This window comes from Cuculus canorus, chromosome 23 (genome assembly GCF_017976375.1).
Source record: "Cuculus canorus isolate bCucCan1 chromosome 23, bCucCan1.pri, whole genome shotgun sequence".
NCBI classification, from domain to species: Eukaryota; Metazoa; Chordata; class Aves; order Cuculiformes; family Cuculidae; genus Cuculus; species Cuculus canorus.
This window is the reverse complement of record NC_071423.1, coordinates 2258357-2281277: the sequence shown is the minus strand read 5'-3', so window position 1 is coordinate 2281277 and position 22921 is coordinate 2258357. Positions and strand designations below refer to the sequence as shown.

The following is a 22921-nucleotide window of genomic DNA, read 5'->3' as shown; positions in this document are numbered from 1 at the left end:
TGCAAGTAGAATATTTTAACGCTAGAGTTGAAAACATTTTAAGCCTATCTCTTTATCTAGTCGTTACAGAAATTCTCTGAGATGTTAGACGCATCTCAACTGCTAAATGCCACTTATCACAAATTGTCACTCATGAAAAATCTAGTATACATGGGAAAATGAAGCAAGGGAGAGAACATACGATTGTGTTTCACATGTAATTTCTTCATTGTGCCCTGGCCCACAGTTGTCACCAATAGGCATCTCAGCCTGCTTGCAGTGTAAAGGTGGAGAAAGACATGCCTGTCACTGGTAGCTGGAGAGCCTCATTTTATCTGCTTTAACCAGCCTTTCTCATCGTGAAGTTTTTATGTAGGAAAAAAACTTTTTAAGTATTTTTAGAAAGCTTTAGGAGCAGAATGCCTCTTCACAGTCCCCTAGCACAGGAATGAGACAACAAGAACCTGAGAAACATGTTACCAAAAGATGAAGTTCTCTGTAAAGGAAGTTAAATGTTGTCGCAAAACACAAATGTAATTCTTACTTGAGCGCACCACATGTGTGTATCTATGTGTACGTCCAAGAGCAGGAGGCCCTGCTGCCCAGCCAGCCTCCTGTTGTCATCCTGCACTGCAGCTATCTCCTCGGCTGCACATAGTTTTGAAAACGGAAATTGTGAATTCTCGAGGTGGCTGAGCACGAAGAAATCTTTTCTGCGGGTTTGCTCCTCAGCCAGACTGTGTGACACTTGCCAGATAGCAGATAAGGGGCAAGTTGTCCCTCCTGGGCCCAGATCAGTTTGCCTCTTTGTTTCTTAGACTGTTAAAGCACTGGGACTTCTATGCCTTATGCTTTTTTGCAATGCTATTTTTAAAATTTTCTTTTGGATGACAGACCTGTGGGTTCCTCTGTGTTGATGGAGTTTACACTGGTGAACTGGAAAGTGCATGACCACACCAGCTCCAGAGATAAAACCAGTGTTTCCACATCTGAGTAGAGTCAAATCTGTTCTTTACCTTAGTGATCTGCTCACAAAGAGGAACGGGAGTGCCAGTTCATCAGGAATTTGGTTAGACAAATCAGAGCCTGTGTTTAAAAATGCCCTCATTTATGCCAGGTGCATTTGGTGAACCAGCAGCTGGCTTTTTTTAGACCCATACAAGTGCGTCTAGATTCTGCCAGGACTGGTATGTTTGCTGGTAACTTCTCTCTTGCAAAGATCAACAAGTCTGTCAGCATCTGTCTTCTCCATAGCTCTCTAGGATCCAAAAAGAAGTGAATGATCATAAAGCTTCTTCCTTAGAGCAAATATTTTTCCAGTTCTGTGTGAGACCAGAAATCCTTATTAGTTTTATGACTGATTGATACTAAGCACCTGTAGGAAACTCTTGTCTCATGTATATCGAGAGGTGGCTAGTGCTCTCTCTTTAGATAAATTTTACTCTTGGAACTGTTGCCACTGAGACCTATCTCTGTACTCGGAATTCAGATCCCCAGTTCTCACAGCTTATGTCCATTTCCAGAGCAGAAAAAGACAATTAAGGTATTGATTTTGAAGATATGATCCTAGTTCTTGTCCTCCTGTGCTGATCTGGTCTGGATCTTTGTGTGATGCATAGGAAAATGTATTAGTGCAGTGTGCATTAGAAGTCCTGAAATTCAGCCTAACCATGAAACCAGCCATCTGGGCTCGAGATGGAAGCAGCTCAGCAAAGGGATTTGTTCAGTTAGGGAGGCTTTCTATGTACAACAGGAGTCATCGTTTTTTCCTCAATACATTTTAGGCATTACAGTTCAGTAGAACTTTAATTGCATTGTTCAGACCATGGAATAGTCAGGGTCAGAGCAGTCCCCTGCTGCCAGTGACGGCTGACCTGCCATCAGGCTGTGAGCAAGCTGAAATGTCTATTTCAACAGAAAATAGAAACCTTAATGCTCAGAAAAGGGGAGCCCTGGGTAAGTACAAACTCCCATCATTATTATTTTGTACCAGCAGATTTGTTTTTATTTCACTATGCCCTTTAGTGAAGTGAGTTCCTTGCCAGAGGACTTGGATTATAATACTGTAGTTCCCTTAAAGAGTTTGCAGCTAGAGGCTATGTAGGAGCAATTAGTGAGTTTTAAATAAATTGCTTTGAAAGTTAAATTGTTGCTTTATTACAGTCTGCAAGCTGTTTTTTAAATACAGCGCTCGAGCTATTCTGATAGACTCAATTGAATCAGACAAGGAGCAAGTATTGATAAATGAGATTAATATTTTAAACATAGAAATGTGTAATTGTAGATACTAATGTTTGTTCATTGAACTTGGACTGAAGTGAAAATGAATCAGCCTTAAGTCCATTTGTGAATATCACTGAAGCTGCAAAATATTCTTTTTGCTTTCCAATTTGCTCAGTTCTTTAAATCCTTCCTCAGAGCCTGTTTGCTGATTGTAAATCGTTGATATGCTTGAGAAAATGCCCATGCCTGGAAAATAAAGTTCAGTTTGCAGCTGGTGCTCAGACCTGTTGCCCAAAGAAACAGAAGTTGGAGGTTATTCTCTGGTTCTGTTCAGATGGGCAAAGTCGGTGGCTGTAAGATTTCACGTGCAAGTCACTGTAGACACAGGTCTTTCCAACACAAATACAGCTCTCAACAGTAATGCAAAAATCACTCTTTTTCGTCTTATACAAATGTGTTCAAGATTCAGATTTCCGTGGGCAAGGCTTCTTATTTTTTCCCTCTAGCTTGCTTGTAAATCAGTGAATTTTTTCTTTGTAGTTTGGAGAACGTTCAGTATCCCTACCAACTCTACATTGCTCCTTCTACCAGCAGCACAGAGAGACCCAGCCCAAATGGTCCAGACAGACCTTTTCAGTGTCCAACCTGCGGGGTCCGGTTCACTCGCATTCAGAACTTAAAACAACACATGCTTATCCACTCAGGTAAGACACCTTACTGCATCCAAGAATTACTAATTTATAAACTCACGGAGGTTTGCTCACTGTGCTCAAATATAACAATGCACTTCTTTTTTAATCACCTGCCAAGTGCTTGTGTAATGATTTTAGAGAGATTGGGTAGAGGTATGTCTCACTGAATGCTTGTTTTGATACCTCAGATCTGATTGACAGCGCTACTTGTGGATGATTAGCGTTTGTGTGGACTGAAAAAAATCTTATTGCTTAACTCATGAGAACAAGCCACTTTCATGATAAAGATTTGAAATGAAATAACACATACTTGGCGTTTTTATTATACAAAAGATTGCATTTTTTCCTCTTGCGTGTTGTAATTGTCTGCTGTGTTTTAGAGGAGACTCGCAGCCAGTTTTAGAGGGATTGCAGGACAACTGAATTGGTTTGATAATCAGTTTAGCTACCACAGATAGTACAGGTAGCAAAAGGTTTGTTGAATGCCTCCTCTGAGTCCCAGTCTCCAAGCTGTTGCATTCATTTTGATTTGTAACTTAAGTTTGAACTCCTAATGTCTTTGCTATTGGTGTTGTTCAAGACTTGACAGCACTGCCTGGCAATAGCATCGACATCTTAGTGAATGAAGGGACTGTTGAAGGGCTGTTGCAGTTGAGCGCTGAGCCTGATGGTTTGGCATCTCCTGGTCTGAGCTTGACTCCTGCCTCAGGCAAGCGCTGCACTGGTTTTGGGCAGAGCAACCACAATTGTCAAGATGTAATTTTTTCACTGTCGGCAATTATTTCTCAAATCCCTTCAAGCAAAATGGCCATACTGTGTTTAGGCTAGCAGTAATAATCTGTGTTTAATACTTAAATTAGCAAACTTTGTGGGCATATTTGGTGTAAAATTATCCCTAGCTGGTTGCTAAAGCCTGAATTGACAGGCGACCAGCTTCACCAAACCATCTAGGGCTGACCTGTTGACTGGTAACCCCTGAGCAAAGTTGGGAGAGGTTTGAATCGCAGTTCTAACATAATTAATCCAGAAAAGAAAGTACAGGTAGCAAAAGGTTTGTTGAATGCCTCCTCTGAGTCCCAGTCTCCAAGCTGTTGCATTCATTTTGATTTGTAACTTAAGTTTGAACTCCTAATATCTTTGCTATCGGTGTTGTTCAAGACTTGACAGCACTGCCTGGCAATAGCATTGACATCTTAGTGAATGAAGGGACTGTTGAAGGGACTGTTTGGGACTTGCAAGTCCCAAAACTTGTAAATGTTGAAAGTGTTTTCACATAAGTAAAATGTCTGAAGAGGTTTTCCTCAAACTATCAGAGGAAATAGATGCCCTTGGACAGTACGAAAGCATGAAAAGTTTTAGGTCCACAAGACGATATTCTAGGGTATTAGCTTGTTTTCACATGCTTAACGAGGAGTTTCAGTGTAACCTTAACTACAGCTTTCTCTGTATAAAAGCCCCAATTAAGAGTTCAGCTCCTGCTTTGAACATAAGGAAAGCAGAGTGAAAGACCGGTGGAATTAACAGCCTGGACTGATGCACATTCAGCCTTTTGAAAAAACCTTTTTTATTCCTTGACAGCCCTATTATGAATAGAGCTCCATATTCCAGATTCTTGGCCTCGTGTTTGCATTTCCACACTTTCTGAAGTTCAAACTTTTTATTAAATCTTTGCTTTTTGATGATTCGGTCTTTTATGTTGTAATAGTTCTGTTTGGGTGTGATTGCGTACTCTCAGCCACTGTGACTCTTGCAGAGTTCCTGTGTCTTAAGGGTTTTATTAGTGCCTGTAATAAATGATAAATGAACTAGTAACAGAATATCTAAATTAATACAAGAAAAAAAAAATGAGAGGCATGAACTTAACTGTCTTAGGGAGGTGATAGTCATGCAAAGTTGCTGAAAATTCTTGTATAGAAAGGTTCCCACGCAACATAAAGGCTGCTACTTCACCCTTTTATCACCATTCCAGCTGCATTACAGCGGCATCCTTGTGCACATAGTCCCCCTGCCAGAACACTGCTCTGAGGCGAAAGGCAGCCAGAAAAAGCCATTGCAATTAAGGGTAGTCTGATAATTGCATTGTTGGGAATCAGTCTGGTACAAGAATCTCCTGAGATCAAAGGAGTTCAAAGATGGTTTGAGATGACTGCTGCATCGAATATTTTTTGGCTGTGGCTTAGGATCTTAACTGTGGTATAATCCGTGGAGGCTTATGTTCGTTTCAAACTGTAGGGAGGAAGATGTGTAAGTGTTATGGACAGGTCACATTATTATTAAATTTGTTGGCCGTTGGTTCTGAGAAAGCGTAGCTCTGTTCTAATTGTTTGTGCCGTTCTACAGTTAACTGGAGAATTTCTTCCTAGAGCAGTGCCTTGCTGTGAGTGGCCGCAGCTGCTGTCCTTTTGCTGTTAGAAATCTGGAAGGTTTTTGCCAGTGACCTCTCATTACGAAAGGTGAATGTTTTTTACTCTCTCTTCCGCAGGCATTAAACCATTTCAGTGTGACCGCTGTGGGAAAAAGTTCACCCGAGCTTACTCGCTAAAGATGCATCGCCTGAAGCACGAAGGTAAACGCTGTTTCCGGTGCCAGATATGTAGTGCCACTTTCACTTCCTTCGGGGAATATAAACACCACATGCGGGTTTCCCGGCATATTATCCGCAAGCCTCGGATTTACGAGTGCAAAACATGTGGCGCCATGTTCACCAACTCTGGAAATTTAATCGTTCACCTGAGGAGCTTGAACCATGAAGCGTCAGAGCTAGCAAACTACTTCCAGAGCAGGTGAGGTGCACAGCAAAAACCTAACAGGGAAACTTGCTTTTTTTTTTTTTTTTTTTTCTCCTAAATCATCTTTTCCTGCTTTCAGGGCAGCCTGCTGTGCCTCTCATCAGGTTGCCAGCTAATTCCAGACAAATTCATTCTTGTGCCACTATCTGTTGTATCTGGTCTGTCTTACAGCATGTAAGCTATACAGGAGGGCACTGAAGAATCGAGTGAAATGCAGACGCTGCTTCTGGGCTACTAAATTTCTCTTTTCTGTAGTACCTGTGGACAGGCTGGTGGTGTTAAGCCATAGTGTTCTATGCTGTAGTGTCTGTGGAGTTTGTTATCCAAACCTTGTATGTAGCCTGTTCACTTGCACAGGGAATAGATCTGTGACTTCATTTTAAGTACTTGCTTGATGATGGATGTTGTGGGAAGATTGCATAACTCCATACCTTCTGTTTTCATTTTCTAGGTAACATTTTACTAAGTGACTGATAGGGTTGAAATAGTAAGGGCCAATTGGACATTCCTGGTCTGTTGGGGCACAAGAGACTTGGCAAATCTCACGAATGCGCTTCACTAAAGAATATTAAAAGGGTTCAGAGGTGTCAGACTAGCACTGTGCTCACATTTTGAAAGAAATGTTTGTAACCATTGGAAGTTGAGGTAGAAAAATACAAAAGTGGATGAGAGAAATTGGAGGGAGATAGATCTGCCAGGTCTTAAATCTCTAGAGGATGCCGCTTGGTGTGTACAAGTCATCTGTCTTGAGAAACGCAGAAGAAATGTATTGTAAATGTTATGGCATCTACAGTACCATCCCTTGTGATTTCTAGACATCTTTCACTACAAAATATATCAGCATTTTGCTCTCTCATGATTATCTCAGAAGTGACGTAGGATGAAAATATTGCAAAACAAACCAGGAAAGCCAGTCACTGTTTTTCCAACAGAATATTGTTTAAAAGTACAAGTGCTTCGTATCTGTGGATTTACGCAGTTCTTGTTCTTAGCACTTGTGCCAAAAGTAGAGCAAAAATTCTAAGGGATGATGCAGTGGTTGTGGTCATCAAACTAAAGTCAGATTATGGTATATGATTCCTGTTGTCTATAGCCCCTCCTTGAGTTTGACTTGACGACTTGACAAACCCTAGGCTTAGTGTAGTTGATTGCAAATTTGGATTTGAAGCAGTGAATGCTCCTGTCATTAAAGAAAATTACTGCTTTTAAATGGATTACAAGCACAATACCTAATCTTGTCTCAAGTACAAACTCTCATGTCTGGTGCTGAAAGTTTGCAAATAAATGTTATTTTGCTGATGTTCTCATGCTCTGAAGAACTGTTGAAGGGTTTGGTAGATTTTCTTTGGATACACTCGGCCATCAGTTGGTCTGAGTAAGTTACAGAACTGTTGTCCAGAAAGTACTGACACAGGAAGGAAATGCAATTCCAGTCTTTTCATGGCAATATGATGCACATCAACATCACAAAACACCGCTGCGGTTGACAGCCTCAGCAGAACCCTTGCCTCCTCCCCTCGTGCTTCTGTTTACAGCCTGTCTGCTCGGAGGAGTGCTGCTGCTGGTCCTCGGATCTTATCTCACTGGTAGAAAAGGCCCACGCCTCCACCAGTGCTGAACTCATTTCTGTTTCTATTTTTAAAGGTTGAGTGCTCCCTTTTTTCAGTGAGGTTTTCATGCCATATGATGTTCCAGGCATTAACTTTCATTCTCATCAAGGTGATACAATCTAAATAATAATAAGTTGCTGTGTAGGAAATATGGATGCACAACAATGCAAAAAAGATGCTTTTGGATAAATGCTGTGTTTAAACGAGCACCAGGTTATAGTGCTTAGTGTAGTATGTCGCCATGATGATCTTAGAGCAATGTGAAATGAGTGTCTTTGTTCTCTATGCAATGCATTTGTAGCTTGTGTGATTTAACTGATAGAAAGAAACTAATACCACTAATGTTTGTGTGAGAAATGACTTTTCTCTTCTGTCCTTTGCCCCTCTTCTAGTGACTTCCTAGTACCGGACTACTTAAACCAGGAACAAGAGGAGACCCTCGGGCAGTATGAGCTAGGGGAGCATGGCTTTGAAAGCAACTCTTCTGTCCAAATGCCTGTCATTTCGCAGGTCTCGTCAACTCAGAATTGTGAAAGCACTTTCCCCTTGGGGTCTCTGGGTGGGTTGGCAGAGAAGGAAGAAGATGTGCCAGAGCAGCCAAAGACTAACGCCACTGCTGAGGCAGCCGCAAGTGACCCTCCGAAACCGGAGCTGTCATCGATTACTATTGAATAATTCATGGTTTGGTTTAATTTTTGTTCTTTGGAAAGTGCCTGTGTTTGGTCCTGTACATTTTAATTTAATTTTTTAAAACAAAAGTGGGGAGATTTTCCCTTTTTACTTTGTAAGCTACGCTTTAAACAGAAAACTGCAACAGATGTTACATTATTTTTCATGACTGAATGATCACTTCTGTGAAAATATTTAAGACTGAATGCACAAAAAGATCTTGTCAGAACATCATGGAAGCTGTGATACACTTCTAAAGAAGAACAACTGATTCAGATCACTTTAACTATTTCTTCTTCCACAGTTAGAGCAGCTCATTAAGGTTCTCTTGCTTCTGCAGACCCTCTGGTTAAGGAAAAGAAGTCAGAGGAAACCTTTTTAAAAGGACAAACAAAAGGATGCATTGGAAATCATTATTGAACAGTTGTGACTAGTTTTGAGTGGATGCTTTAATCTTCTGCATACAAAAATGTCACTTCCCCATCTCTGTGCCTGCTGTTTTTCAAAGCGCTTACTGTAACCCTTTTCTTGGAGATGGTAAGCATTTTTGAAACTAACAGTCACACACTTTTTAAAACACATTGTCCCTTTTCATCTCAGCTGAATCCGTTTGGACAAACCAAGTGATGTCGTGCCAGGGATTCCTACTTATTATATTCCAGTCCTTTTAGAACATGCTTGATCAAATAGCTGGTCCAGATTTGCTCATCTAAAGTTAGGTGTGGAAATTCTACAGCCTAATGGTGCGTAATGAGTTGAGGGCGATAGGGAAGCGTATACCCATGCAAGCCTGACAAACATCTCATGACTGTATCTTGATGTAGAAGGGGAACCACATATGAAAATGAAGGTTTTCCCAAGCTGAAATTCTTAAATCACGGACAGATTGTTTGCAGTTCTGGTCACCTCCCCCTATCATATATACTGTATTTTTACTGATCTCCAAAAGCTAGCTAGAGGGAGTTTACAGATGGGGGAAAATGAGCTCTTTTGTGCATTATTGCACATTTTTTTGTTTATACATATGCATGTATAGTTTCTGAGATTTTTATTAGTCTGTTTTGGACAAAACAAGCAATTTATTCTCTTTAGAGGCCAACTTTCTAACCCAACAGGGGTTTGTTTACAAAAAGCCTATATAGCAATGATGAATCGTTCCTGTTCAAAACATTTTAAATCCTTGCCAACTCGGTTTATTAAAGGCCATTACTCCAGCGACGTACACAGCTCAAGTAAGCAATAAATGGAAAGATCTGCAATTTCATTTTTCCATATTTAGAAAAAGCTGCAAATTTAGGGTGTGGGATTTTCAGAGCAGTGAGTCTTGTTTTGTCAAGGCTGTTTGGGCTATAGTACTGCTTTGAAACCTAAATTAGGAAATCCATTAGGAGGTTTGTGATGTTTCTTATTGCTTCTGAAGTTAACTCAGTGTTTGATGCCAAATGCCTATTGCGTACAGATGACATGCTGAGCAAGTAGGTATTGCTTGATCTTAGTATTCAGAAGGCATGATACGCTCCCTTAATTTTGAATCTTGTTTTTTAAATTGTTGGGTTTTGTCCAGATTTGTTTTATGCAAACTTGAGGAGGAAATGAAACCAATAGAGAAAGGTTGCTTCTGAAGGAACAGAAGACACAAAAGTCATATTATATTGCAAGATCCATTTGTATTCGGTTAGCTTAGGCAGCTCTGGTAGTCTGTGGGTCTGAGTTATTTCTACTAATAGCCAGCTTTTTAGGAAAAAAGTTTATTGCCCTTTGGAAAGAGCTTAAAGGTTTTCAGTGACTTTAACAATTTTTCTCTGCTGTGTTTTATGTAAAAAACACAGATTTTAGTTAAGTAGAGTTAAAACAGTTGAGAACTAAGTCCTTTCCAAGTTACTGCTATCAAGTTTCTCCTCCATATCCAAAGGGTGTTCTAGAAACATGCTGCAAAGTAGTTCTCTGCTGCAATTCAGTCTTCTACGTCTACCTTTGTAAGTCGTCTTATAAGGGCTTGAAGGAGAGATTCTTGCTTTGAGGTGCTGTACTGTGAATTAGTCCAGTGTCTGCTGATGGGCTGAATTTAAAGACCAGTTCTCTCCCACTTCTGATTTCTGTAACTGGGAAGCCAGTGAGACAAGAAAATGCGTTTTGCTGAGTTTTATCCTGAATTATAGGGCTATGACACTGAACTCAAATACATTATTTTCTTTTTCCTGATAAGTGCTAGTCCACTTTGCAGGTTTATTAGAATCCTTTGTGATTCGTGTAGTAAAAAGTACTTACACAGAAACATATTTTCAGACTGTACAGATGTAACGATCAAAGGTGGTGAAATAGAGACGGACACAATCTTCTGTTAGAACCTGGTAATCTTTACCTGTTGGCTATTTTGCTAAGCAGTTTATCGATATGGGGATGTGCAAATACAGAATAGATATATCTGGATTTTAGATTTTTAAGACTTAAAATTTTGTGTCAGAAGGCAAACTGTGTTCTGAATGCCAAAGAGAAGGGGGAAGAAGATTTGAAGACTTTGTAGCTCTAGTCTGTTCTTCCTTGAAAAAGAAAAAGTGTCATTAACTGCTAACACCTTGGTACAAGGCAAGTCCTGGGTTTCTTTGTTTAGTGCACTGTGACACGTTATCATTTCAGCCCTTTAATCTCCGTGTAACATCTTTTAGTTCTCACTTTTCAGTTTGATTCAGCTGCAGGAACAATAGAGTTCTTACAGGATTTTTGGTGTTTATTTGTTTTAGGGTTGGGTTTACTTGTTAATTTTCCTGTTGATAATTGTTTCTTGTTAGTACCTCTTTTCTCTGTGGAAGTGAGAACAGATTAAGTACAAATATGGTTTTATTTCCACTCCCAAACTTGTTAGAAATGTTCAGTTCTTTGAAACACTAGTGTGCTTCACAGGAGGGATGTAAAAACATAAGACATCTTAAAACAATCTCTATTGCTAATACGTTTAGATTCCAAATTGAGCTAGATAGAAATCTAAGTAAGCTGGAAGAAATTTACCTTAAAGTACTTTTGGGATTAAACTTAAATACATTCCTTTCAGTGCATTATCAGAGGGGTTTGAGCTCTGGACTGAGTTTCCTCTTTCCTTTCTTTTCCCCTCCCCCTTCAATTATTTCATTTGGATTTCGATTTCTGCTTGACAAGGATCACCGAATAGTTGAGATTGAAGGGACCTCTGGAGGTGATCTCTTCCACCCCCATACTCAAAGCAAAGCCAGCAAGAACAGGCTGCTCGGTCCAGTCAGGTTTTGAATATCTGCAAAGATGTAGAGTCCCCAACTTCTCTGGGAAACTTGTTCCAGTGTTTGATCGCCATCACAGTAAAAAAGGTTTTAGTATGTTAAGATGGGACTTCTTGTATTTCAATTTGTGCCCACCGACAAAAGTCTGACTTCTTTACAGCCTTCTATCTGGTAGTTCTAATGTTGGTAAGATCCCTATAAACATTCTCTTCTCCAGGCAAACCAGTTTGCCTTCTCTCTGCCTGTATGGCAGATGCTCCAGTCCCTCCGTCACCTTCTAGGTTGGTTGTTCAGAATTTCTTCCAAATAACTACATGTACCTGTACAACCCATTGCAGCAGTTCGTGCATCAGTTAGTCTCTAAATTCATTCAGAAAGTTCTTTGAGCAAGTTTTGCTTTTGCATATCCTTTTCCCATTTGGCACCAATCTTTGTGTTCAGTGGAAAATCCTTTCCTCACCCATTTATTTTGCAAGCAGAGTGCCTTCACTACCACGGAACTTGCAGGGTTCTGCTGGGTGCGAGGGACCTGATTCTTGAAGTCTGTGCAGGGTTTTTACTCCTTGCATATTGTGTAGAGCAGTATTTCTGATGGGAACAGTGCGAAAAGAAGGCATAGGATTTTTTCTGACTTAATATGTTTTGGGAGAGGGGGAAAAAATTGGAAGCTTCCTGTTTCCTTGCAAAGAAAAAGAAGTGAAGTTTTAGCTTTGTGGGAGATTTGGCCAAGTTGTAACGGTTTGTTCTGTTTCTTGATGCAGACACATAGCACAACGCCCCTGGAAATCCGTGGGGATGCCTACACACTCAGCAAATTTAGCTCCCTGTCAGAACTGGTTGTCACTGTTCTTACACCACGTTACAAAAAGATGTGTGTTCCTGATGGTTTGTCTGTCTCACTACAGTTTGAGTTCAGTTGTCAGGCTCGCAGATACTATGGCTAAGTCTCTCATACTGAGAGATTAGTAGACTAGGTTATTGAAAATGGTTCTGGGTTCATGTGTATCTTGAGTCTAAAAGGTGTGAATTTAAACTTTTTAAAAAAGTAATAGCTGCCAATGCAGTAAAATATATTTTGTAAGACTATGATCCCTATATGTCCCTTACGGGATAAAATTTTATTGTTTTTAATCTATGGTTTAAAGTTTTTATATGAGGGCTTCAGTCGCTTCTTGGTTGCCGGTGTTCCCCTCCAGCCCCAGGACGTAAGAGCACTGAGACTATCGCAGGTCTCTCTCTGAGACAAACCTGAAGCATTTTATATGCAAATAGAACGGGAGCTTTGTGCGCCCTGCAGGGATGGAGAAAATGCAGATGCAGGAGCACCTGTTGCTCCTACATCCATTGCAACTTCCACACCATAAGAATACAGAAAACAGCTAATTTTCATTCTGATCGATTTAGTTTGAGTTTTGCTTACAAGATAAAACGCGGTTTTGGAGGGTTCTCATCTCCAGTTATGGACATACTATAATTCCATAGCATCTCGATGACAGATAAGAGGGTTCAAGGCCAGACGGTGCCTCGGCCACATCAGAGGTCTCCAGTAAATAGAGTCGGTTCCAAGTGCTTGAGGAAATGTACCATAAAAAACCAAATGTGAATATTTTTACTGCACCAGTACTTCTGCTCTGGGTTTTTGTTAACTCGGTGTGTGCTGTCACAGTAATTCAGTGTCCCGCAGATCTCAACTACAAACCTGGTTGCACTAAAAAAAAAAAAGAAAAAAAAGCCGAATCAGTTTCTGGTGCTGCCAGCCTGTGTGGCAACTGTACCTACAGTCTTCCTGAGGGTTCCTGAAGTCCCCAGAGGAGTGATTTCGTTTCACCATTCGTTTAGCTGATGCATGCTTTTGATATTCTGACTTATAGCCCTGGCTACACAAAGTTCTTGAGCAGCTTCTTTGCCCTGTTCCTGCAGTGCCTTCGCTTTAGGTGCTGCCCTGTGGTGACACCCCGCAGAGGGAAAAGAGTAAGCTGGAGGAAAAAAAATGTGAATTAAATTATTGTTGGGCTTCTTTGTGCATTTTAGTAACAGTGAAACCCCCTTAACTGTGCCAGTCTCCGGTCACCAGCCGTATATCCAGTCGTCATCTCATCCACAGTACAGCTTCTCTTGTTGATGCTGGCCACAGCTAGATTACTTGGCATGTTTATTGACTTAACAGAATTGTTTTTTGGTTTTGGTTTTGTTTTTTAATGTATACGATGTTTAAATACACTTCACATTTTATATAATACTATCTGGCTATTAGTATTTTTCAGGAAGCATAGTTCTTGGTGGCTATATATATTTTTGTGACTTTTTTTGTAAACTAAGTGCCGTTTCAACGTTACAATCATTTTTAGAGTTATTGTAATCAATGTGAATACCATGTTTTTTCAAATCTGTTCTGAGCCTGTAGTGTTTGCTTTGTGATCATATGTGTAATGTATATATTCTGTATAGTTACATTGTATTGAAATACTAGCTTGTTTGATATAAGAAAAGTATGTATTGGGTACCTTTTTGCTAGCCTGGTTGTTTAATCTTTAAAAAAAAATGTTCTAAAATACAAAAAAAAAAAATCTCCAAACTGGTCCCATTATAGGTCAAAATTAAGGGGGGAGAAAAACTAGTTTTGAGTGTCTTTGGATAGAAACATGAAGCTAAGATTTTTCATTAAAATATTAATGTTTTATGGAGTATATCTTTGCTTTGTGTCGTTATTTAACTGTAACGGAGTGTCTTACAGTATAAAAGTCCAGCTTTTAACCTTGTGTAAGAAGGTACAACCCTTGCTAGAGCCACATTTCCATATAACGTTTGCTTATAATTTCTCTCAAAATAGTTGAGTGTGCAGAGAGCTCACAGTTGTTGAAGCTGTCCTTGGGAGGCAGGTAGTGTAAAACAAAATAAGTGTTAATAAATCATTGGAGAGGTTCAAGAGTATTAAGAATAAAGTACACATATCTGTTTAATTTTCCATTGTATATTACATTTCCTTTTGTTAATGTTCTATTTTAGGCTGTATTCTGCAAAAGCGCTGGGGCCATCTTTTGAACGGGGTTTTATCGATGGAAAGCCAGCCAAGAATGAGCCTAATCGAATTAGTCAAAGCAGAAGATGTTTAAAAAGGACAGTAGGCAGAGTCATCATGATCGCAGCTGTGAGCTTCAAAATAATCATGAAACAGCCTAGAGTCGTGGGACGTTAAAATACATCTCCGCTTTTTCTGGCAACCCTTGCAATTAAATTAATTTGCCTTGTACAGCCCACCTGTCTGATGGAGCGGGAATGCTGGCTGGAGCAACACATAGCTAGGGCACAGGTAGGAAAATTGAAGTCTTGTAACTGCTTGGTTGCTATTCTTTTAACTCTGCCTGTATGAACAAAAGGCAGACTGGCACAATTAACATTCTAGCAGTCAGATTGTGTTCAGCATCTGACGTGGGAGTGAAAACAAAAATGGGAAGAGCATTCTGTGGCGCAGAGTAAGCAACCACAGCGTGCCTTGGATGGGAAACATTGAGAGTTCCTGAATTCTGAGCTCGTGTTTTCCTCAGGACCTTGCGTATCAGCAGAAGTATGTGATCAAAGGCGTAATTGGAAGGGGGAACATACCTGGTACAGGCTTTGGAGAGAATGACAATTTGAGATGTAAAGGCTTTGACTCTGCCGGTCTCCCACAAGAGCCAGACTTCTGCTTCTTTGAAAGCAGACAGAGCCGGTTAGGAGCATGCAGTGATGCTTAGCAGACCATCGCAAATCCAAAGCCTGTGCGGCTCTGTGTGAACACACACTATCATAAAGCCGAGGCGGGGCTGCTAAAAGGCACCTTTGATGGATGTTGAGGTTCAGACTTGTGACTCGGGCAGATTTTTCTACAGCACAACCATATGTTTAAGTTTAGTATGAAACATCCTTAACAAAGCGAGAGTGCACTATTGAAATTTTCCTGTGGCTTCCTTGTAGCGTTTAAGCGTTTTATTCCCGACAGTAATGAAGTACTATTTCTTTTGCACAGAGGAGAGTGACTGAGATGAGATTGAACTCATAGCTCCCGAGAATGTTGTAGAGCAAGAAACAAGAGTTCTCCCAGGGCTTACTGGCACCATTCCTATGTACGGGATGTCCCGGTGAAAATGAAACTGCTAAGAGGAACCTGTCTTGGATTACGCACAAAGCACTTTTCATGAGCTGCTTGTGCTTGCAGCATCTCCAGAGCATTGAGCATAACTCTGTCGTCACCAATCTTGTGCTTGCAGCATCTCCAGAGCACTGAGCATAACTCCGTCGTCACCAATCTTGGAGCAGAGATCACTGTGAGCAAGCAGAGGAGGGGAAATATATACGTGTTAGAGCCTCAGTTACTGCTCAGAGATGTGTGAGTTTCAGTCATCCTGATTTTTGGATCTGTTAACATTTCTTTCAGAGGAGAGCGGACTCTTGAAGAGGAGATCTATGCTTGCTGATAGTAGCCCTGATTTTCCTTAGGTGCCTTTCGCAAATCTTTTAGCAATGGGTGACAGACATACAGACTAAAAACCAGGTGTTCGAAAATCACTCTGAAGGCTTGAGTTGACTGCCTTTGACCACGAGTTGCCTTTGTCTCACTCACAAAATCTCCTGGTGAAGATTAGAGAGCAACTCACGGGGGCATCTCTTTCTGTGTCTCACTTGAACCTTTTCCTGTGATGACTGAAATTTAAATTTCTATCCAAATTTTGAGGCTAACGACTTAGGTGCGTTGCTTGAGTACTTGTTAATTTGTGTGGCTGTGCACTGACTCTTGGATCCTCCCCCATTTCTAATCAACTGATTGGATTGATGTGGGATTATCTTTGAGACTACGCCTGCTGCATCTGGCTAAACTATATTCCCAGCCTTCTGTATGTCTGCCTAAAGCTGGGTGCTCAAGCCCTGTGTTTTGTAATACTCCCATCATTTTAGAGATAAGTTTTTTTCTCATAAAGTACTGCTTGTTCCCCCATGCATGTGCGCGCGCACAATACACAATCTGCGTGTGCTCATTCAGAAGGAATTTTGAGCAACGAACGTACAAAAACATCGATTGATCAACTCCTTCCTTGCTGCTTCCCTACAGAAACAGCTGGTGTTACTGTCTTTTTGTTGGTTAATTCTCTTCCTAACCTAAACCCCCAGCAGGGACCTTGCTTCCCTTTTCTCTTAGCCCTTATGAACGTCTCTGGAGTTCGGGGTGAAAAGCAGAGGTGCAGTTCCCTGTGACCCTGTGCTCCTCATCTCTAAACAAGCTTCTCCCCAGAGAGGCAGGACTTACGGACAAGATATTGATTGTTGGGAAGCAGATATATTTTGTGGACTTGAGAGGGGTTTTTTTGGAAGACAGGAGACCTGATGGGACCTCAGTGTGTTTTTCTCTTAAATTTTGTGGACTCGAGAGCGTTTTTTTTTGGAAGGCAGGAGGGTTGATGGGACCTCAGTGTGTTTTTCTCTTAAATTTTTATTCTGTGTAGACAATTTTCAGACTATTTCTGAGAAAAAAACCAACGTCAGCTACCAACAGATTGCTGTTAAGTGTAGAGGACCATTGAGTAAGTATGGGCAGCATTCATTTACATCGAACCAAAGCACAGTCCTTAAATTATATAAGCTTTATGAGAGTGGCTGAGGGACTTGGGGTTGTTTAGCCTGGAGAAGAGGAGGCTGAGGGGAGACCTCGTCGCTTTCTGCTGCTCCTGAAAGGAGGTTGTAGCAAGGTGGGCACTGGTCTCTTCTCCCAAGTGACAGGTGGTGGGATAAGAAGAAATGGCTTCAGGTTGTGCCAGGAGAGGTTCAGACTGGATATTGGGAAAAATTTCTTCACTGGAAGGGTTCTCGGGCACTGGCAGAGGCTGCCCAGGAAGGTGGTGGAGTCTCCATCCCTGGGCAGTAGAGGAGGTGCTCAGGGATGTGGTTTAGTAGTGAACATGTACGGTTGGACTCGATGATCTCAAAGGTCTTTTCCAACCAAACAATTCTATAATTCTATGCCTCTAGAAAGACAAAAGCTAACAGTGAAACAGCTTATCTGGATTCTCCCAGGTGAGTACATCCCTGAGCCAAAGAGGAGTAACCAGAAGTGCTGGGAGAGGCGCTGGGAAACCACGATGCGTTTGTGGGCTGGTGGGGAGGTGACTCGCAATGCCAGGATCATTTTTGTGCACAGAAGCGAAGAGAACATTGTGAAAGACACTCAAAGAATGATCCCTCAGGGTCTGATGCTCTGTCACTGGTTAGTAACAATCCTCTGGCTACAGAAGAGCAAGGTGAATTATGATCCCACTCTACTTGGACGTAGTCTGCCTTTCCAGAAATGTGTTTAAATTGGTCCTTAAGAGCTTGCCCAGTTTGTGAACTCTGCTTTTGCCAGTTGTTTCTCTGACTCAGCACAGCGTATTTTATAGCCTGTGTATGACTGGGGTGCACGGAGATGGTTTTGGAGCTTTTATTTGCATAAACAGCCCCTTGCACTGTGTAAAAACCGGGGAGGAAAGACACCAAAGCGCAGGACTAATGGGCAACAGAGCTCAGAAAACCAAAACATCTCTCCAGGGTAGGACTTCATCTTCCCACAATGTAAACGAGAAAAATAACAGAAATCCTAACAGACCCTTTTATATAACTTCACTGTCTCAGCGATCGCTTTCAGGGTTGACGTGATTGCAATTATAAACAACAGTTATGCAACCGCCTCCTTGATTGAATCGAAATTAATACAGAGGAAGAAAGAGCCAAATAAAAAGAAATGGCTTTGGGTTCACTTGTTATGTTTTAAATAAATTAAAAAATGCTCAGGTCTGCCTCTTTTTCAGAAGAGAGCGCAAGCCCAGGATGAAAAATCTCCTTAAGAACAGGCAAAATGAATTGCTCTTAAAATTCTGTTTGTGTTAGAGGCTGAATTTAGTTTATCTTCTAAGACTTGCAGCTCATTTTTTTTTAATATAACAATGAGGTAATTCAATATATTAATTTTGCTCCAGTTCCTTCTACCTTAAAACTCTCTTCAAAACCTGTTTTACAGTAGGTATTTTGATTCCGGTGTCACCGATTCACACCGTCTTTGGAGAAGGTCCATGTACGTGTGTGTGCATACGATTTATTTGCTCCGCTCACCGTCTGGCAGGCATTGAGATGTTTGTGAGTAGAACTGAAGACAAAGTGGTTGGTATTTCGGGGAGGGATGCTTCCTTAGAGCGGGTACCAGGCAGTACTGCCTGAATTCACATCAAGAAAGGGAAATTCTGAGTCTGGCAGGCTGTGCTGGCAGAGCCCGAGTCCTGCCTGTGTTGCACAGGAGTTGTGTGCGGCTCGTTGTGGTCTCTCTGATGCAGGCAGGGCTGCAGCTACTGTACCATTAATGCTTTTTTGCGGACATGGGCTGCAATTAATTCACCACTGTGAAGTAGGTGGATAAAGCATTGCCAGGGTGGATCTCTTATCAAAGGAATACTGTGGCTTTTCTGTTTCTCCAGAATATCTCCTGTTGCTTCGACGAAGAACACATCCAGGAAGAGATGGAAGATGGGATTTAAACCTGTTATTTCTTTGCTCCTCCTCACCTTTTTCACCCCGAGCAGTACAAAAAAGAGAAACCTCGAGTTTGTTGCTTCCAATGGGAGAGAGGAAAGCAAATTTTGGGGGCTTCTGTACAAGATGGATTTGTTACACATCCCCCTGGCGTGTGGTCATGGGTGTCATCCCAGGAGGTCACCACCCTGTGTGCAACAGGTTCAGTGAGCACAGTGCCTAAAGAGACCTGCAGAACAGAGCGGGTTCAATATTCGTACAGGTGCGCTCAGCTGCGATGAGCTCTTGTGCTGGATTCCTACCAGGTTTGTGTAAGTAGTCATTGGATGAGTAGCTTCATCCCTGGTAGCCTTGTGGTTGAGGAAATAAAATGCTGATCTTGAAGCTACCTACCTTAGCTTTGAGTTGCCAAAGGCCACTTGTTTACACTTGTGTTTCCTGGGCCAATGACTTAGTGTTGCACTGACACTTGGCGTGCTGTGAGGTGACATGGGAGGTGGCCAGCAGGTCAAGGGTGGTCTATTCCTCTCTTGTAAGACCTCATCTCGAGTATTGTGTCCAGTTCTGGAATGCTCAATGTAAGAAGGAGGTGGAGCTGTTGGTCCAGAGGAGGCTACAAGGACGGTCAGAGGGGTTGGAGCACCTTCCATACGAGGACAGGCTGAGAGAGTTGGGGTTGTTCAACCTGGAGAAGAGAAGGCTCCGAGGAGACCTTTTAGCAGCCTTCAGGTACTGGAAAGGGGCTACAAGAAAGCTGGGGAGGGACTGTTCACAAAGGCTTGTAGTGATAGGATGAGGGGCAATGGGAATAAACTGGAGAGGGGCAGATTTAGGCTGGAAATAAGAAGGAATTTCTTCACCGTGATGGTGGTTAGAAGCTCGCCCAGGTTGCCCAGGGAGGTTGTGGCTGCCCCATCCCTGGAGGGGTTCAAGGCCAGGTTGGATGGGCCTTGGGCAGCCTGAGCCAGTGGGAGGTGTCCCTGCCCATGGCAGAGGGTTGGAACGAGATGATCTTTAAGGTCCCTTCCAACCCAAACTGTTCTATGGTTCTCTGAAGAGCGCGCTCTATGTAGCCAGCTCATTGTCCTTGCATGCCTTTCCTGCTTCCTTCCTCCCGTCTGTTGCTGTGGATTCTAAGGAAGTAAGGGAAAAGTGAAAGCTCACATGGCCTTTGACATCTCTCCAAGCCAGAAATAAAGCCCTGGGAGGTTAAATTTTATGTTTTGCTTAGCCTTCCCCTCTGGAGACATGAAAAGAATTAGAGGAGCTTGATGTATGGTGTGCCTAGGCAGCTGTGATGGGTGCTTTATTAAAGTCTGCTGCAATCGAGCTAACAGAAACCAGAGCCTTTCGCTGTAGCTTTATGTAACCCTTTAAAAAAATGATGGATGCTTTTGCAGCAGGAGTGGAGGGAAACCGGTAGGTTAGGTCAAACTGCACAACGTGATAACCAGAACAATTAATAGCTCTTAATGTGAAATAGCAAGCTCTTGGCTCCTCGAACAGTACATAATCCAGGCCAGACTGCCTTTAAAGCATGGTTCTCATCAAAAGAGTGGCCACAGAGCCTGTGGTACAATAAAGCTGCTCCATGGAGATGATCCTTTTTGCTGGCTGTGATGTCTTAAGTAGTTCTTTTGCTACTGGTTTTGTCCCTCTGTTTGCAGCTTTGGGGGAAGGAGCTGGATTCCTTTCTTCCCAGAACTGGCAGCCGAACTGTTCGCTGGGCTCTGGTGGCACCGGTGCCTTTTCCCCATCAGTTGCCATTTGTGCAAATTCACTGAATCAGCTGCAGAGCTGTAGCTGGGCACGATCTGGTTTTGTCTTTATTGCTAGCGACGATGCCAGAAAGCCTGCAGCTTGAATTCCCATCTCAAAGTGGGTTTGCAGGACCCGTGTGCTGAAAAAGCCTTTCTTTTGTTTGCTGTCCAGAGACTCTGAGCTGGATGTTGGGAGAGACAAAGAACCTAACAGCACAGAATGCAACTTGCTTGAAATACCAGGGGCACATTTTCCTCCTCTTGAGCGCTTTGGCTGTTTCAATCCTTTAATTAACCCAAGACATTCCATTTTCTAGGTGTCTGTGGATCAGGCAGCTACTTATCTGCCTCCTTTCCTAAAGCCAGAGAAGGGGGCATCGAACCTCAGCGGGAAGAGGGAAGAATCAAACCACAGCAGGAGGAATCAAAGCGAAAGAGACGATTCCTGCTGAACAAATATCACTTTTACCAGGGTTTAAAAACCAGCCTCCTGCATCTCTTTGCTGTCTCAATCTATGCAGACTGGAGCCGTGAGGCTGTGCTCCATCTCCTCAGGCAGCAGCTTCGTGTTTTATGCAGTGCTCTGTGCTACTATGACAATTCTTTTACCCAGAGTGCAGCCACAGCACTGTGGAGTTTCTTGTCTTGTGGGACTGGCCCAGAAGTCTTCTAGTGCACTTACAGACTGAGGTCCTTACGCCCGTCATGTTTTTTTATACAGCCGCATCAAATTCATTACCGTGTTTTTCATCAGGGATGTCAAGCACGTCCTCGTTTCTCATTAGAGCGAACTTTGTTCTTCAACTCCTGAAGGGAGGCGGGGGGAATGAAGGAGTGGAGTTTTGGTTTTCTAAAAGCGTCTTGAAAAGAAAATTACTGGATTATTGTAATTATCCCCAAAGCAAGAATATAAACCCGGCAAAATTGGAAGCTAATGTTCACGGCAACTTTTTAATTTAGAAAGTAACTTCCATTCCGAGTTGATGGTTGGGTTTGGAAAGAGAGCCTTTTTAAATTTTGACAAAACACCTCTGTGATTTTGAAATATCCCCCTGAAAAATGTCTCCAGTTTCTTTTCTCTGACATCCCTTGCTATTAAAGGTTTCCTTCCTGACTTGGAAGACAAGGTAATTTCAGCTCATTAACATTTTTCACCCAGAGGACGCAGTTCCCCGCAGGACTCTGGCTCAGCCCTCTGGCAGACGAGGGAAGCCAGCGCTCCCTTGCTTGCATTCAAGTCATGTTTGGTAGTTTGGCTTTGGGGCAGAGGGGGTTTTGTTGGAGCTTTGAAGAGTAGAAAACAAACCCTTAATTCCCCTCGTGAAAACCGAAAGGAACTGCGCTGGAAAATAGCAGCCCATGGCAAAAGTGAATGGAGAAAGGCAGGTAGCTGTAGTCTTCTTCCAACCATCGCCTTAACCATGGAGCAAAATGCACGCTCTCCTTGTTCTAATTATAGAAAACAAATATGATATCATTAGAGCAGGAGACAGGCTGGACTCAGCAAATTGCATATTGGCAGAGTCTAAATTCCTGTCCTGGAAGAGCATCCGTAACAAAGCAATCTGCTTAATTACCCCTGGGTCCAGCAGCCTCGAGTGAGAAAAAACAGATTTTGCAACGTAAAACCAGTTCTGCTGTTACCTTTGCAGTCCTTAAACGAGAGCAGTTACATCTCTGTGTAACCCTGTGGTGAATGAACATCAAGCCTCTAAGCCGGGTCTGAATTTAGCTTGTGTTTTTTTATCTCCAGAGGTGTTTCATTAGCTCAATTACCAGTGACATGTTCCACTACTGAAAAAACTCAGCCAACCTAAATCCCTCTCCAAATGGAATCCAATTAACCTCTTACTCCCCCTTCCTTTCATCCCCAGTGCCTCATGGCTTGTTCGCAGCCACACCTTTTAAAGAAGACTGAAGTAAACTACCTGAGATAACAAAGTGAGTAACGGCTGAGGTGTTTATACTTGGTTTTTTGGTTCAGCTGGGCTTGGGTTTATGCGGTTATTGTTCAAGAACCTGTGTTTTTGTGATGATGTCCAGTGCGAGTTCTCTGTTGCCCAGCCCATCGTCTGAGCAAGTACCTCGCTGTCCCCTATTTGTCAAAGATGGGCAGTGATCCTCAGTAGCATGGAGTAAAGTTGTTGAAAGAGAGGGTTTGGAACTCTCTGCAACTGCAGAGACCACCCAAGGACATCACTGGTGGTGTCAACGTGCTCGCTAACGATTCGATTTGCTTATATGAATGTCAGATCCTGGTTCAGCATTGTTTTGAAGGTGGTTGATGTCCCTGGGTGTTACACGGGCTTCCTGCTCGGGGCTGAGTGTTGCCCTAGATCCATTAATGTTTTGGCAGCCGTGCTTCCTCGCTGCTGTTGTCAAGACAGGGAGATGCTGAAGTCATCAGTAGAGCTGAAC

At 42.2% G+C, this 22921-nt stretch overlaps 1 protein-coding gene across 7 annotated transcripts in view; it reads left to right on the top strand.

The window, feature by feature from the left end:
- The window catches only part of ZBTB44 (zinc finger and BTB domain containing 44), a 74609-nt gene that overhangs the window by 28044 nt on the left and 23644 nt on the right, over positions 1-22921 (top strand). For 3 of the 7 annotated variants that reach the window (XR_008453382.1, XR_008453383.1, XR_008453381.1), the window contains exons 4-5: positions 2743-2906; positions 5377-5460. Coding sequence is in view for 4 of the 7 variants with exons in the window: in XM_054086787.1 (XP_053942762.1) it covers positions 2743-2906; positions 5377-5677; positions 7686-7968 (748 nt within the window). In the remaining 3 variants the exon portion in view is untranslated. Of the gene's footprint in view, positions 1-2742; positions 2907-5376; positions 5678-7685; positions 14057-22921 lie in introns of those variants that run through there. The other 4 variants (XM_054086788.1, XM_054086789.1, XM_054086787.1 and 1 more) reach the window with 4 other exon arrangements.